The sequence below is a fragment of the Microtus ochrogaster genome, chromosome 2 (assembly GCF_000317375.1).
Source record: "Microtus ochrogaster isolate Prairie Vole_2 chromosome 2, MicOch1.0, whole genome shotgun sequence".
NCBI classification, from domain to species: domain Eukaryota; kingdom Metazoa; phylum Chordata; class Mammalia; order Rodentia; family Cricetidae; genus Microtus; species Microtus ochrogaster.
The window spans coordinates 65,331,480-65,348,741 of record NC_022010.1 but is presented as its reverse complement, the minus strand read 5'-3'; the positions used below and the strand labels follow the sequence as shown (position 1 = coordinate 65,348,741).

The window sequence follows — 17,262 nt, the reverse complement described above, 5'->3', positions numbered from 1 at the left end:
TAATGAGCTCACCTGGTCAACTTTGGCTTTCTCTGCCATCCTCACATATGCTGCCCAGTTCTTCTCTGGGTCGTGCTATTGTTTCTGCTTTCCTGAATTGATTGATATAAGCAGTTCAAAACCCTTAGTGCAGTCTATTGCTCCAATACTTTATTTAATGAATTAATTCCTCTCTGGGGTTCATTGGTGAATATAATAGGTTTGGTACCTTCTGTGACATTCAGTTTATAAGACAAATATCAAAATACATGCATAATTTTAACAGTATATGACAGCAAAAACCAAAAATAACATACTTTGTATTTGGGATCAAGGAAATCTTTGAGAAAAAATATAAAATTTGAGACCTGAGGGGTTGAGTCAGGGTTACTCAGGTACAGCCTGGGTATGGGAAGAGCTTGCAGTACCTTGTTAAGGATTAAAGTGTATGTAGTAAGATGTGCCAATCTTAAGGATGCACTTTGAAATCTTGGCATTTTTAACTTGGGGTACATTTATAGAACCCCAGCTAGATCACTAATCGTGAATCCTCCAAACATTCTTTATGTGCCCATGCTAGAAAGTCCTGTCCTAGGAGGTAAACACATTCTGGCATTCTGTGCCACTCAGCACAGTCCTTTTAAATACCTGAAAAACATTTTGTTTAAGAAATTGGGGGAATGGGCACGAAACAAAGAAGAGAATGTGGAGTGAGGCCGGTGAAAGACCAAGGGTAATCTTGGCAGAGCTGGTTAAGGTGTGGACTTTGACCTCTAGGAAATGACTAACTGTCGAGGCTCTAAATAAGTAGTTAGCACAGTTGGATTAAAATGCTACCAACTACACCAAAACAAGAGGCAAAAGTAGCTCACAGATACTCAATAAATACTTTTAAATGAACTTTTTTTTATTGTAGGAAAGATGATCACATAAAATTATGGTAACTTTTAAATGATTAATGCTGTTTAAGGCTGTAGAGATATCACCTAAACTAAGTAGATTTGTTATCATCTGTGTTGGCCAACATATATTCATTTGTCTGACTTTTTCACCTATGAATGATTAGAATTTTTGTCATACACCTATCCCTACTATTTTTCTTTTGTCCACAACAAAATTTTCAGTTGTTGCACACAATTGCAGGAAGTTTAAAATGATTATCAAACATGGAAACTTCTACATTGACTTATCCACTTTCTCAAAATATAGTTCATTTTACTTGTAAAAAAAGTATAGAGAATCATATTTCAAAAAAATCTACTATTAGCACTATTTAGAAGACTGAGTTATTTAAGTAAATTAATTTTTTGCTGAATATCTTGAACAAGATTTACATATTTATCAGATGAACACTGATGTGGGATGTCATTTTGTATATGTTTTGCTTATATTGGTTGATGAATAAAGTTTTTGGGGTCAATAACATAGTACAATAAAGCCAGGCGGTAAATCAGAACACAAATAGAGAGAGAGAGTAGGTGGAGTCAAGGGGGTCTGGACAACCGAGAACGAAGGCAGTCTCCACCAATAAAACAGTCTATATCATATGCCAAAAACTATTTTACTGTATTTAGTTTTTTTCTTAAACAATCAGGGTAATTTATCAGAGCAGTACAAATGCCTCTTGCTTGTTTCTACATTTTGTAAATTCAATGCCTGCTTCAGATTCTTTGTTTTGCTGGGACACCCTGTTAAAAATGGTGAACTTGCTGTATTCATTTCCTGCACAGACTTAACAAAGTCTCACCCAGTGAGCAATTCAAAACAATGGACACACGTTGTCGCCCAAGGTGAATTAAAGCCAGGGATGATTATCTCATGGTTCTGAAGGCCAGGAATTCAGCATCAAGGTGTAGCCACATTCCCATCAAGAGTGTCTGACAAGCACTCTGTCCTGTCCCTCTGTGGCCTGGTGATGTTCAGACAGTCTTGATGTGCCTCGGCTTCCAGACACGTCATTCCACTCTTCTGTCGTCAGCTCAGGTTCTTCCTTGATCTTTCTACTGCATCAGCTATATTCAATGAAAGTTCACTTTACTGCAGTGGCCTCATCATCTCTTAATTAATTAAATTTGTAGCAATCACATTTTCAAATAAAATCTTGTGATAGGATACCACCCAGTGAAAGTAAAACCTGTCGCTAGGAATTACTTATCCTTGGAACTCTCCTTTTTCTACTCATTTTTCTTTATTATTAGGAGAACGGTTAGAGGCATGAAAAGTCTCTCTCTCTCTCCTTCTGTGTGTGTGTGTGTGTGTGTGTGTGCTGTGTGTTTATGCATGTGCTCATTTCATGTCTCGAAGAATGCTTCCTGATAAATAACAGAGCCATGGGGAACCATGCAAGCTATGTTTTACTTTTCTATGGCCAGCTAATGCATGCATAATCACTGGCAAATTTTTTCTTTGAGAAAACTGTGCATTTTGCACTCAGTATCAGCAAACTATTCTTCATTTTCTTTCTCCAGGATGATTTACTGTAGGCTAAATAAAATGGGCCTGTTCACGATGCCTTCTGTTTCTGTGTGCTGGTAGCATGAGCTACCAAATAGCAATGTGTTGAATAATTTGGTGGAGGGCAGGTTTTAGCTGCGTCCTTTCTCTTGAGAAAACACATCATTTGTTCTGCTTCACTCTAGACAGGAGATCCGAATAACTCAGTTACTCCAGTCCTAAATTTCCTCAGTAAACTGATTTTCTCCACTCAGTTCTCCTGTCATTCAACAGCGCTAGACCGACATTTCATGTATATCCTCTGAACATCAGGCTCAAGGAAACAGAGGTGACTTATAATATCTAAAATAATAAAAAATCTCCCCTTAAATAACTAAGTCAATGGTGATATTTCATGGCTGTTTTTCTTAACGACCTGTATACTGGATTAAGAGTAGAAATGAGTTAGACAAAGGAGATGGCAAATAAACCAGGCAGCACTCAGTCATCCACCTGCTTTCTACTGCGCTTTTATGACTAACTTTTGCTTTTATGTATTTTTTGTTTCAGCTGAAAGAGACATCAGTGTCTACTGTGGAGTGCAGGCCATTACAATGAAGATTAATTTCTGCACAGTCCTTTTTTCGGGTTATTCTGAAACGGATCTGGCACTGAATGGAAGGCATGGGGATTCCCACTGCAGGGGCTTCATCAATAACAACACCTTCCCAGCAGTGGTCATTTTCATCATCAATCTCAGCACCTTGGAGGGCTGTGGAAACAACTTGGTGGTAAGATTCCTGTAAAACCCAGTGCTATATCTGAGGTCATAAATAAACACACTCCCATTTCATGAAATAATCAGGAGCCCAATCGGTCTTCAGGAAGAAATTCCAATAAAGCCAAACAAATCACTTTCTTTTGCCTGTTTGAAGTATAAACTCCCAAATATACAATTCCGTCTTCTCATAATGGTTGTGTTGATAGGAGCTGGGCCGTGGAGAGGCATGTGCTGGGCTGTGCTACTCTAAGCAGCTCTGTTAGACTGACTTTGATGGGCATCTCTAAGCACAAGCCATATTCCTTATACTTTATGGATGCAACAGTTTTTGTTCTTTTGTGGTGATATAGACCTGATGACCCCATTCAGTAAGAAATATTAAATATAGAATGGGAGACTCGAACTCTTATTTCATATTTACCCTTGACTGGTTGTCGCTGATACTTTGTAAGACAGCTGTGTTTCTTGTGTGAACTTCTTTATGGCGTGGGACTGCCCTTTGCATTTAAAGTACTTATCATACCCAATTTTACCCATGCAATTCTGGCAGCACCTCTTTTCAGTTGTTTTGATAACCAAATCAGTGTTTTGAGCATTTTTACCCTGTCTGAGAATTTATAATTAATATCATTCATTGTTTTATTAATTCACTCAACACCAAAAATAGGAATAAGAAGAAATATATACTCCAGGGAATAAAAATTAATTGAAATTAATAATATGTGGTGAGAGTATTAATTACATTAAATTTCTCCTAGTACTATATTTTATTTAGCTTGCTCAAATATCATTTTATCAATAAATCCTAATAAAAGTGGCACAATACACACAATAGCTTAGCACAGTAAAGAAGAAAAAATTGGCTTTCAGTCTTCAAAAAATTATGACCACGGATTAAAAAGGAAGGCTTGATTAGTCTCAGAGCATGGTTTCTAAGATTTTGTAGGGGCTAGCAGACAGGAAAGAGATTTATTTGAATCTCCTTCTTTATCTTATCCCAAAGGGCAGTTACAATATTGTGCACGTGACCATTTCCAAGCCTGCAGACTACGTATTGTTGACTCCTTTTATTAAAAACGTTTATTCATCTCTCTGAGTTGTGTTCACAGAGATTATGAAGCAGGCTAAGGGAGAGGGCGGTTAGTTGATTATTGCATGTTTTGTTTTCTAGTGGAGGGAGCACAGGTAGGGACCAGTAGAATTTCCCCTCCTCCCACTGTGTTCCAAAGCCTCACTTTCATAGATTGATGTCACTGTTGCCTTGCTGCCTAGAAAATACCTCCAGAGAAAGGGCATGGAAAATGTTATTTTGCACATGTGTGCTCTCCACATTTTAGAAAGCAGCTGACTATAAAAAGTGTGTGTGTGTGTGTGTGTGTGTGAGATGTGAGATGTGTGTGTGTGTGATGTGAGATGTGTGTGTGTGTGTGTGTGTATTTTACAGAACTGATACACTTACCTAGTAAGTCAGGCAAATGGTGGAAGGAAGAGAGGCTTTCTTAATTTCTATATTTTATCTTTGGTATCACCAGCTTTGGAGACTCCTCAGAGGACATTCCTATGTGAGAAAAAGTCAATAGACTACTATGTCAGTAGGTTGGAATTAAAATGAATGCTCCCTTCCTGCCTGTTTTGTATTGTGCATAAACAAGCTATTTGCCTTTTCCCTGTCTGTGTACTGTTAGGCCCATGCATTAAGTTTATCCTATTACTGAAAATCTAATATTACTTATTACAGTAATATCTCCTAATAATATTTAGTAAATGCTGTGTGATATTTGGCATGGTGAGAGAACTACTGTGTTTTTCCTTGGTCTCATGAAAATCATAAACATTATTATTCCAAAGATGATTTTTTTTCAGTTTTAGCAGTATTTGGGGATCTAGTGAAAGCTAAGCAGTGTTAGGAAACACAAAAGTAAGCAACCTTCTCTATAACTTCTGGGAGTTCACGGTCTCCTTGAAATTTGTCTGAGAGTGAGGAACTCCATGATCCACCAAAGAAAACAGTGGAAAGGATCATTCTTAGTAGGTTTGTGACTTGCATTTATTTGTTCAAAAATTAGTGGTAAGACCCATGACATGGGGATGTGGTCAATACACCAACGTAAGGTTGAGGTGGGACCTGTCCACTGGGCGTTCTGAGGCTGGTTGAGGGAATGCAAAGCAAGCAGGCTGCTCGTGTGCTGCAGAAAGAAATCATTGCAGGCATGTGGGCAAGTGAGAGGGTTTCCTGGGGCATACGTGGTGTTCTACACGGGTAACGGTCCTGAGGAGGAGAAGAGAGAGGTGGTGGGAGTATGGGAGGCCAGAGCAAGGAGGGCTTAGTGCAGGAGCGTTTTAGTCATAGTGGAAGTCTAAACAGGCTGGCAGAGTGTATGTAAATTGCATGTATGTGCAGATAGAAACATTTAATTATTGAACTTGATTTGATGTCCTAACAGGTTTCTACACTTCCTGGTGTTGGTGCTTCTGGAAATGCAACCTCAGTACAGATAGGAAATATTTCAGGATATATTGATACTCCAGACCCGCCAACAGTCATCAGCTATCTTCCTGGGCTCCTTTACAAATTTAGTTGTAGTTATCCATTGGAATACCTGGTTAATAACACCCAGCTTGCTTCGTGAGTTCATGTTTTATTCTTATTTTCTCATATTTTCTTTATACTTGCTTCTTATTTTTGAAGATTGTTTGTAGTCAACCTCAAACAATGTGATGGAGTGGAACATTGACACATCTATCTATCTATCTATCTATCTATCTATCTATCTATCTATCTATCTATCTATCTATCTATCTATCCATCCACCCATCCATCTATCACTTTCTGTCTTTCTGTCTGTCATCTACCTACCTACTTATTTCTCTATTTCTATGTATGTATGTATGTATGTATGTATGTATGTATGTATCTATCTATCTATCTATCTATCATGTATGTATGTATCTATCTATCATGTATGTATGTATGTATGTATCTATCTATCTATCTATCTATCTATCTATCTATCTATCTATCTATCGCTATCTAGCATTCTTCTTATTTCCTTTGCTCAAAAGTCGTGGGTGCTTATGTAGTTCTGAAGTTTTGCATAGGTTATCATATCTGGTCACTACAATTCTGGGTTCTGCCTGATCCAACTGCCACTTGTTCTCCTGCTGAATTCTACAATTCCAGACTTTGAGTTCTTATGATTTTTGCACAGGGGTCAAGATGGATGCAATAATGCAGGCCCAAGGAATTCTAGACAAAGAACTGGAGCTATAGGATCTATCCATGGAATTATTGATCATTTCCAAAAATACATAAATGAAGGGACAGTATGTCTAAAATATAATGATCTAAATTTTTTTTTGAAAATTTTGACAAAATGGAATAACTGAATAATGAGTTTCCCTCTCTAATTTGATGGTCTGTATTATAAGATTCTCACTATTATTTTATCTTAGTACATGGAGCTAAGGAAGGTATTTTTTGTTTCATGGTTAAAAATACAGAACATTTTCCTGGCATATTGATGGTATGTGATGATGTCAAAAGCAAAGTTTAGATGTGGCTATGTCTAAAGGATAAAGGTGTGGGAAGAAGCATCCCTCATTCTATCTTCACCTGGCATATCTAAGGAATATGTTCATTTATTCAGTTAATGCTTATTAAATCCCTATTTCTTATCATGTACCCTGTATTCTAGCATGGACAAACTAGAATAAATCCCTAACTTCATAGAATGTCTTGTGAAATTGATGACATTCTATGTGCCTCAAATTTAAGTTCTTAGGAAATGAATTTTCCAGAAAAAAATATCTTACATATGTAATTCCAAATGAAAAGAGGACTTTATCAATAAAATATCATAAATGACAGTCTATCTTTTATTTGAGTTTCCTTGTTTTTTGATAGCTTGTCATTTTGATGATTTAAACACTACACCTATTGAAGGTCTAGTTAAAAGTGTGTCAAGCTAACTCCAGAGTTTATTGTCTAAAATCTAACATCTGGGTATAAATAAAATTTTTAATTTAAAATCTCATTAGTGCTTTCCCTCTTTCCAATCGGTTTTAGGTCTTCAGCTGCTATTTCTGTGAGAGAGAACAATGGGACATTTGTCAGCACTTTGAACTTGCTCCTTTATAATGTGAGTTGACGGGTGAAAGACATTATTTTTCCCTTTCATTGTTGTGAGGAGTCATTTATGTGAATAGCTTTTCTATAAAAACCTCCTGAAAGCCATATTAACCCTGCTGTAGCTTGGTAACATTTATCCATCTTACTTTCATTTTCATATATCTTTGTTATAAAGGTGTGCTATAAGCTCTGTTAAATTTTCTAAAAGTTGGTGATTGAAATTTCATACCAAAAATGTGATAGTTACTTTGAGAATCCATCTACATTTATTTGCACCTCTCTCTCTCTCTCTCTCTCTCTCTCTCTCTCTCTCTCTCTCTGTGTGTGTGTGTGTGTGTGTGCATGTGTGCACATGCACATGCATGTATGTGCATATGTGTATGTGTGTGTTCATAGTTAAGAGAATATTTGGAGGAATAATGTTTTTATGAGATGATATACACAGTTTGAATGAAACTTCTTGGAGGCATCACTGGTGGTGAATGTGTTAATATTTTGAACATGGGTCTGACTGATGGTAGTTCTGTCACATCTGAAATAATTTGGATTGATGACATAGCATTGTCTAAACTTTTTTCATGTAAATATTGAGAATGGCAGCAACACGTGAAAAATACATGGATTTCTATTTATAACTGTAACATTAATCCCCCAAATGATATTTTCATGTTGATTAAAATTTTTATTCATACATTTTAAATGCCTGATTTAAATATCAATTTTTCAATCTATCAACCAACATTTTTGTAAATTATGAATCTGATTTTTGCATTATTATTCATGTCATCATGGCACTGAGTTATAATTCATGCAACTGATTTAAAAGTCAGTGCTTTATCCTTTGAATATAATGAGCTATAAATATTGTAGTAGGACATTTTCCAAAGGCATTTTAAAAATCGTGTTTATAAGTTTGTAGTTTGACACCACAGAGTTCTAAACAACACATTAAAATGTGTTGAACTGAAGATTGCCTTTCTGTCATTTGTAAACTTTCTTCCGCAAAGAGACTCTGCCAATTGACTTGGTTCTGTACATGTAGTAACCATGTACTGATATTTTGTTCAGAGGTTGGTCAGCTATTTTATTGTTTGCAATATTTATAAAAGTAGTTTTCTATTGTAAGATTTGTCTCTATTGAGTTTGGTGTGTAAACTCTTTAAGGTAGAGTTGAGGTAGAACATGTTAGAGTCAATAATACTTAATAATGTTACTGAGTGAGACAGAGATGAGAATTTCCATTATTAATACAATGAAAAATACGTCCATATGCTCAATGGCACTCAATGGCATCTTTATTTTCTGTGAAATTAGACCACTTTTTTCCATTGTAAAAGTAGAAAATCAAATCACGGAAGTATGAATCTCTTCAAATTTCAATTCTGTAGTAGAAGATAATCACTTTGTCATATTATAAATGAAAGAGTGCTAAAAGTTAAATTTTTAGTCAGTTTTCAATAAAATATTAATAATTGAATTATGCCAAATGGTGGTGTTGCACTCTTTTAATCCCAGCATTTGAAAGACAGAGGCAGGCGAATCTCTGTGAGTTCAAGGCCAGCCTTGTTTACAAGAGCTAGTTACAGAATAGCTAAGACTGTTACACAGAGAAACCCTTTCTTGAAAAATCAACCAAATAAATAAATAAATAAATATTGAAATTTTAAAGTTCCTTACCAATTACATCTTACAATTCAATCATTTCCAACAGTTTCTTTTGTTTCTTTTATATGTCTCTGTGTGTGGAGTATGTGTGAGAATGTGTATCTTCTCTATGTGAGAATGCATGTATGCTTGCAAAAGCAAATGTGGAGGCCCTAGGTCATTGTCGGTAGTCTTCCTGACTTTTCTCTCCTTACTGGGTCAGGATCTCTCAACTGAACCCAAACCTTGTCGATGGGACTAGTCTAGCTAGTCAGCTTGCTCAAGTGATCCCCTCTCTGTGCTTCTAGAGTGCTGGGCTACTGTGCTCACCTGACATTTTTGTTGTTGTTGTTGTCTTTGGAGGAAAAGATTCCTGGTTTTCATGCTATATAGTAAGACTTTTAATCATTGAGCCCTCTCATGCCAGGTTTGAAATTTAATTTTCAATAAACATGCTTACTATTTTTGGAGCAAATTTAGGATTATAGACAATTTGATTTAAAAAAAATAGAACATTCCAACACATCCTCATACACCTGTATACATTTTCCCCTATTATTGTGTCCTCTACTATTATGGTTTATTTGTTAGAACTAATGAACTGGTTTGGAGACATCCCTGTTAGCTAAGAGTGACCATTTACGTTTATTGTACCCTTCACATTGTACATTCTGTGAATCATAAGATACACATCCATTGCTGTCTTGTGTAAATATCACTGCTGCAAACTATTCTAACATCATATTATTTTGTTTTATAGCAAGATGCTAAAAATTATGAATTCACATTGTACAAGAAAGTGTTGGGATACTTTCATTAATTGATTCCAAACAACATTTATTATTTATTTGGGATTTTAATATTTAGTTACCTAATTGTAATTGTATTGTAGCATTTAAATTTTAATGTCATTTTACAGCCATTTGTTTTCCCCTAGAGAATTTTTTGTTAGTAAATCCTTAGGCATGTTTTACATGTCTACTGCTGAACTCTTTTCTCTAGTTTGTTGTTAGGACAGAAACAACTGAACACTGTCCAGAAACAACCCTCTTTCTTCTTTTGCGTTTATGTATAATAGACACTATCTATGTGCATGGAAAAGCTGTAGTTATAAACAAATAATTTTTATTGATGATGAATTTTTTAAGTATGAAAGCTATCTATCTATCAATACAACTATCATCTATCTATCTATCTATCTATCTATCTATCTATCTATCTATCTATCTATCTATCTATCTTCTATCTATCTATTGGTTTTTGGAGACAGGGTTTCTCTGTGTATAGCTCTGCCTGTCCTGGAACTTGCTCTGTAGATCATACTGGCCTTACACTCACAGAGATCCCCTGCCTCTGCTTCCAGAGTGCTGGGATTAAAGGTGTGCACCAATTGTGGCCTTCTCTTTGTATAATACAAAAGTATCTGTTTTCTCCTTTGTGGAAATAGAAAGCAAGGCTGCCTTTTCTGTTTGAACTGTATGCAACTATTACTGTTTGCTGAGTGGTTGAATAAATAGGACAGTACAAACAGTGAAGAGAAATTTGATGACTCATGACCCAAATACAAATGGGTTGTACAGCATTTGCAAATGTTTTATGAGCTTATTTCTTTTGAAGAAAGTCAGCATTCTTTGGGACAATATTAATGCAAATATAAGGTGTATGAACAAGATAGGTAAAGAATGGAAATTTACTTAAAGATATTGAAAAAGGAATCCAGAAACATTATAAAAAGAAGCACTATCTGTCTGCCATGGCTATAGCAGCCATTGCTGCTAACCACAGAAATATAGAAAATAATTAGAAATTCAGTGTGAATGCTTCTCCAGATGAAGCATGCAGTTCCGTGTATACCTGCAGTTTCAAGAATGGAATGTTCCTGCATGGATACAATTCTTTCAGATTCCCAACATCCAAATTTTAATCTTAAAAATTAATTCTATATATACTGCCTTTGTCCAGTCAGATAAATGTGATATTCTCCATATTCTTTGGTAACTAAAATTTTACGATGAATGTTAAAAACGATTTCACCATAAAACAGCGATCTCTTTAGAAATACCAACTCTGGAAAACATTTTTTTGAAAGCTAAATGATTTGACCACTTAGATTTCTAGGAATTTTTCCCTTGACATTTTATGTATTTTTTTATTTCTATTATCAACTTATAAATGCTACTTTTTAATTTCTAATTTAATGTGCTTTAATCTACTACTATGTGTGTGGGGTGATAGGAATGCCTTATTTAGAATGCTCTAAAATAAAGGAAAGAAAAATTAGTTTTTTAAAATTAATTTATTTATTAAAAATACAAATATCCACATTCCTACTCCCTCCACACACCCTCCCTCCCCAATCCTTAGAGAGATAAGGCACTTTGCTTTGTGGAAGGTCCCAGACTCTCCCTATTACATCTAGTTTGAGAAAGGTATCCATCCAAAGAGAATAGGATCCCAAAAAACCAGTTCATGTAGTAGAGACAAATCCCAGTGCCACTGTCAGGGGCCCCTCAGTCTGTTCCAACTGTCGACCATATTCAGAGGGACTAGTTTGATCCTATGCTTGTTCTTTCCCAGTCCAGCTAGAGTTGGTGAACTCTCATTAGCTCAGGTAAACTGTCTCAGTGGATGAACCCTTCATGGTCTTGACCTCTTTGCTCATATTCTCATTCCTTCTTCTCTTCAACTGGACCTTGGGAGTTCAGTTCAGTTCTCCGATGTGGATCTCTGCCTCTGTTTCCATCTGTTGTCAGATAAAGGTTCTGCAGTGATATTTAAGATAATTATCAGTCTGACTACTGGGCAAGACCAGTTTGGGTACCCTCTTCTCTATTGCTTAGGGTCCTAGCTGGAGTCATCCTTGTGGATTCCTGGAAATCTTTCTAGAGCCAGGTTTCTTGCTAACTCATAATGGCTCCCTCAATCAAGATATCTCTTTCCTTGCTCTCATATATGTCCTTCCTCCAACTGGACTTTCCCATTGCCTCAAGTTCTCAACCCTCCCCTTCTTCGCTCCTCTTCCCCTTCTTCCGTTCCTTCTACCACCTGCTCCCATGCTCCCAATTTTGTCAGGTGATCTTTTCTGTTTCCAATTTCCAGGTGGGTCTATATATGTTTTTCTTTGGGTTCACCTTTTTACTTAGTTTCTCTAGGATCATGAACTATAGGCTCAATGTCATTTGTTTATGGCTAGTATCCACTTCAGAGTGAGTAAATACCATATTCATTTTTTCGGGGTCTGGGTTATCTCACTCAAGATAGTGTTTTCTAATTCCAAACATTTGCATGCAAAATTCAAGATGTCATTGTTGTTGTTGTTGTTTTGTTTTGTTTCCACTGAGTAGTACTGTAATGTGTAAATGTGCCACACTTTCTTTATCCATTCTTCAGTTGAGGGGAATCTAGGTTGTTTCCAGCTTCTGACTGTTACAAATAATGCTGCTATGAATATAGTTAAACAAATGCTTTGTAGTATGATTGAGCATCTTTTGGGTATATGCCCAAGAGTGGTATTGTTGGATCCTGAGGTAGGTTGATTTCCAATTTTCTGAGAAACCATCATATTGATTTCCAAAGTAGTTGTACAAGTTTACATTCTCACCAGCAATTGGTGAGTGCTCCCCTTATTCCACTTCCTCTCCAACATAAGCTATTATTGTTTTTTTTTATCTTAGTCATTCTAACAGGTGAAAGATGGTGTCTCAAAGTTGTTTTTATTTTTCATTTCCCTAATAGCTAAGGAAGTTGAACATTTCCTTAAGTATCTTTTGGCCATTTGAAATTCTTCTGTTGAGAGTTCTCTGTTTAGTTCAGTACTTCATTTTTTAATTGGGTTATTTAGAATTTTAATGTCTAATTTCTTGAGTTCTTTATATATTTTGAAGATCAGTCCTTTGTCTGACATGGGGTTGGTGAAGATCTTTTCCCATTCAGTAGGATGCCTTTTTGTCTTATTGATTTCCAGAAATTTTTCGTTTGGCATTTATGTATTTCTTTATTTCTATTATCAACTTATTAATGCAACTTTGAAATTTCTAATTTAATGTGCTTTAAGCTATTGCTATGTGTGTGGGGTGATAGGAATGCCTTATTTAGAATTGCTCTAAAATAAGGGAAAGAAAAGTTTGAACAAGACTTTTATAGCAGGCATTTTCACAACTAAGAGGCTATATTGCATGCTTTCTCTCTCTTTCTCTGGTTTTAAATTAAATTTTGGTAATTTTAGATGATCAGAGAAAGAATTCTAGATTAATGAAATATTACAAAAAAATGAGCACCTGATACTCCAACAGTGAAATGCTTCAATTGAAGCGCATTTAATTAATGAAAACTGAAATTTATGACAAATATAAAAAATGGACTCCTAATTTAAATCAACTTATGATTGGAAACTTAATACTAAAAAATGACTACTAATCACTAACTATTGAATATAATTTACATGTACTGAACGTTGACAACCATATATGATAAATTCCATGATTTATCACACATATGGAACAGAGATGGTGTACGCCCTGATATAAACTTGTTGTATTTACTATGGATTAAGAGAAGTTCTGCCAAGATGTGCATAAAATAAGTCTCTTTAGAGTCAGTGATGTAGGTATATGTTGATTTGATTGCTCTTTGTTTCTTTATCAGTTCTAAATAGTAAATTTTCTATTGATAGAAAGATAATGACATGTAGATTGTTTATTATTTCATCAATAGGATTCAACCTACAGAGAGCAGTTAATTATCCCAAGTATAGGATTACCTTTGAAAACCAAAGTATTTGCAGCTGTGCAAGCTACTAATCTGGATGGAAGGTAATTGTGCACTCCTATCTTGATTAGCTAAAATACTTAACCTTTCCCAGTCATACTGTTAGCTTATTCATTCTAAAGTATTATTTGACATATATGGTCATTGCCACAGCATTAAGTCATTCTAGTAAAAATAAACAACAAATTATTACTTCTAAGAGAGTGCTGCTCATTTTATGTCATTAATTGAGAAATAACAAGACTTCTGATAAATAATTGGGAGTAGTGACTGAAGGAGGCTGTGTGGAGATCTTCTTGGATGCCAGAATGTTCTCTATTTCTCCCTCAGATATATGACTAGCCTAGTATCATTTTGTTCCTTTGGGCTTTGTCCATCCACTTGCCTTATCTCTTATTGTTTGTGACATTACTCTCCATCCCATTTGACAATTGTTGCAGAATTTTAAATATGTAGATTTTAGATAAATTCTTAATAACCAAGAAACTTCTGCAAACAGCAAGTAATGAACATATGATTCATCTGGTAAGAATTTGGCTAATGCTTACTTTCTTTGGATTAATTACCAATGCTCCAGGGAGGACTCTGATGCCAGATCATGTTTGCTTCTCTCTGCAGATGGAATGTATTAATGGACTATTGCTACACAACTCCATCTGGGAACCCAAATGATGACACTCGATATGATCTCTTCCTTAGGTAGGTGTCTAAGTCTTGCTCTGAAACTAAAGACCCAGTTATAGATCATTAAAATGGAATGTATAGGACAGACAAACAAAATATACAGCACTCCTGGGTCTTCTCAATTTATATTCTTACAATTTGAACTTGTAGTCTTCAGTACAAAAGTTAACAACCATCTGTGACACAAAATGCTGATAAGGCTATCATAGAATGAGAGCTGTCACTAAATGACATTCACTAACAATGTTTTATTCATGTTTAGGAGATATGGGCTATTTCATTATCTTACGTATAGCAAAGTAAGATTATCATTCTCAATAAATGATGGGAAACAGGGTGGTATTGCTTATTGGCAGCTACGCCCTCCTATCATATGTCAAAAAGACAGTAAAATTAAAGTAATAGTTGGATAATTTAGATCCCAAAGTACTTCTGTTCATTTATCAGTATTTAATATGAAAGTGCAATACAACCCGCTACTCTTTTTTTTTTCTTTTAACCAGAGCCAATAACTTCAACTTTGTTCTCCAATAGACAGTGATTGAGTGAATGCGATCTATGCCCAGGGAAAGGGGACATTGATCATAAAACCATTCAATCATTCCAGGTCCCTTTCAGCATTTTTCTCGGACAACAGAATAGACTTGAGAGTTAAGCAATGTCTTCTAATCATGCCTGTAAAATACAGTTGGCTCAGATCGTTGCAGTTATTGACACATGATGGGAGTAACGTAATGGAAAGTAAAGAATGCTTTATTGGCTAATCAACATTAGGGTGGTGTCAGTGCATATGGCCAAACTACCACTTTTAATATATTAGATTGTTGGAAATGTTAATCTCAGCAAAGGTTTGTAGGAAAAAAAATGTCAGTGTGTATGAAGAGGCTTAAAAAAGTTCAATTGTTTGATTGTATTTTTCCAAATTGAAAAGTGTACTCTGAAGTATTTATGATATTCTAGTCTCTATCAGTTTTATTAAGATAGTAAAGCATGGGAGTAAATTGCACATACAGCAAAAAAAAAATGACCAAATGAATGGAAGAGACCAGTAAGCCAGGCAGTTCATTCTGATGCCACTATCATGTGGTCACTTATTAAATGGAAAAAAAAATCAGTGATTTTATTTATTTATTTATTTTACCTTTTTGTCTTCTTGACATTTACTTTTCTAAAAATTAAGAATGTAACTGTATTAAGAAACAAAGTTAAAAAATTGACATGTTTACTTTTGTATATCCTGAGAATCATTTATCTAAAAGAAAACACTACAGGCCAAAAGGCTCACTGTGGGTATTTCTTCTAAGTGGAAGGATTATGCATCATCTGATATTTGTTTTCCAACATTTCTATAATGATCACAAATTAGTTATATGGAATGTGATCATAAGACATGGAATAAATATGGTGGCAACTTCTAAATCATCTCAGGTTTCTTATTGGAAATTTTAGAGGGTAAAATATGAGTGCTTATGTTGAAAAATTATAGAAGCAACTTGAGGGAATGTGGCTGTGAGCCTTTTCAATTGGAGATGTTGGGAGCGAGGCTGAGGTCCAACAGCTGCCAGGAATGGGGAACATCAGGAATGAAGCTGGAGAAACTTCCTGGAGATTTCACAGTGGTAGATCTCATTAAGTGAAAAGAAAGGACCTATGAAATAGGCAAAACACTTACCTGTGAATGTCCCTCCCTACCTTTGGAGGGCAGTTAATGAATTCTCTGAATTTCTTCAAGCTCAGACATGCAGAGAAAATTCCTCTATAGAACTGCAATGTAGCTAAACACTTCTGTCATTATAAAACAGAAGCATGGAGCCCTTGAACTTATGCAATCGTGAAGAAAGTTGTAACCATTCTACTTTGCTTTAGGAGTCTCTGAAAGTAGCAAATCCAGCTAAATCCTAATACTTCAGATAGGAAACACAATCAAAGGCAGGTATTTCTTTGCAGTGTTGGAACGCACTAAAAGGAAAGAAATTGAAAATGTCAGAAAAAGTTTTAAATATAAATTCATCAGAAAGAAATAGCATAGAACAGAAAGCGCTTGTAACTCAACATCTCAACGCTGATTTTAAAATTATTAAAATCAAGCTTCAGTGGCAATGATTGAATTATAGACTTAGGAAAATGAAAATAGAAAAATGAGAATGTGAAAAAGGAATTGGACAAATTTTAGATGGAAAGGAAGATGTGACTGGAATATTTTTATAGGAGTAGAGCGACATAGAAATAGAGCAAGAGCATGAAAGACAAAAATAATAAATGTAAATAAAAAGAAACAATTATAAAGACAAAAAGAGGATATTGATGATGAAATGACAGATCTAGGTAGCTAAGGGAATAAAATACATGTATTTATGTATATATATATATATGCATTTGTGTGCATTATATTATATAAAATATACAAATTATATTATATAAAATATAGAAATTATATTATAATGAAATTCCTCATAAAAAATCTAAAATAATAGAACATTGTTTAAAAATACAATTTAAGAGTATGTTATTAAGCTGAAAATAATTAATCACAATGACTTTTTGAAAAGATAGGCACGGTGAAATTTAAGGTTTCCTAAAGTGACAACTAGAAGAAACTGAGAAAGACATAGTTAAAAATCCAATAAAAGTTGGGGACTTTATTTCTCAGGAAACTTAATTGAGATTAGAAAATAAAAACACGTCTCAAAGAATAAGATGGAGAGTAATTGAGGAAGACAACTGAGTTCAACCTCTAAACTCTGTGGGCATGTACATCTATAACCCCTGCCCCATACCCACACCCCACCACACATGCATGCACATACATACCCAAGACACACATACCCCCACACCCAACATGCAT

At 35.2% G+C, this 17,262-nt stretch overlaps 1 protein-coding gene across 1 annotated transcript in view; it reads left to right on the top strand.

The window, feature by feature from the left end:
* The window catches only part of Zpld1 (zona pellucida like domain containing 1), a 56,611-nt gene that overhangs the window by 30,171 nt on the left and 9,178 nt on the right, over positions 1–17,262 (top strand). Inside the window, exons 3-7 of the mRNA XM_026783302.1 lie at positions 2,983–3,203; positions 5,638–5,819; positions 7,260–7,332; positions 13,680–13,777; positions 14,352–14,432. Coding sequence (XP_026639103.1) covers positions 2,983–3,203; positions 5,638–5,819; positions 7,260–7,332; positions 13,680–13,777; positions 14,352–14,432 — 655 coding nt within the window. The remainder of the gene's footprint in view (positions 1–2,982; positions 3,204–5,637; positions 5,820–7,259; positions 7,333–13,679; positions 13,778–14,351; positions 14,433–17,262) is intronic.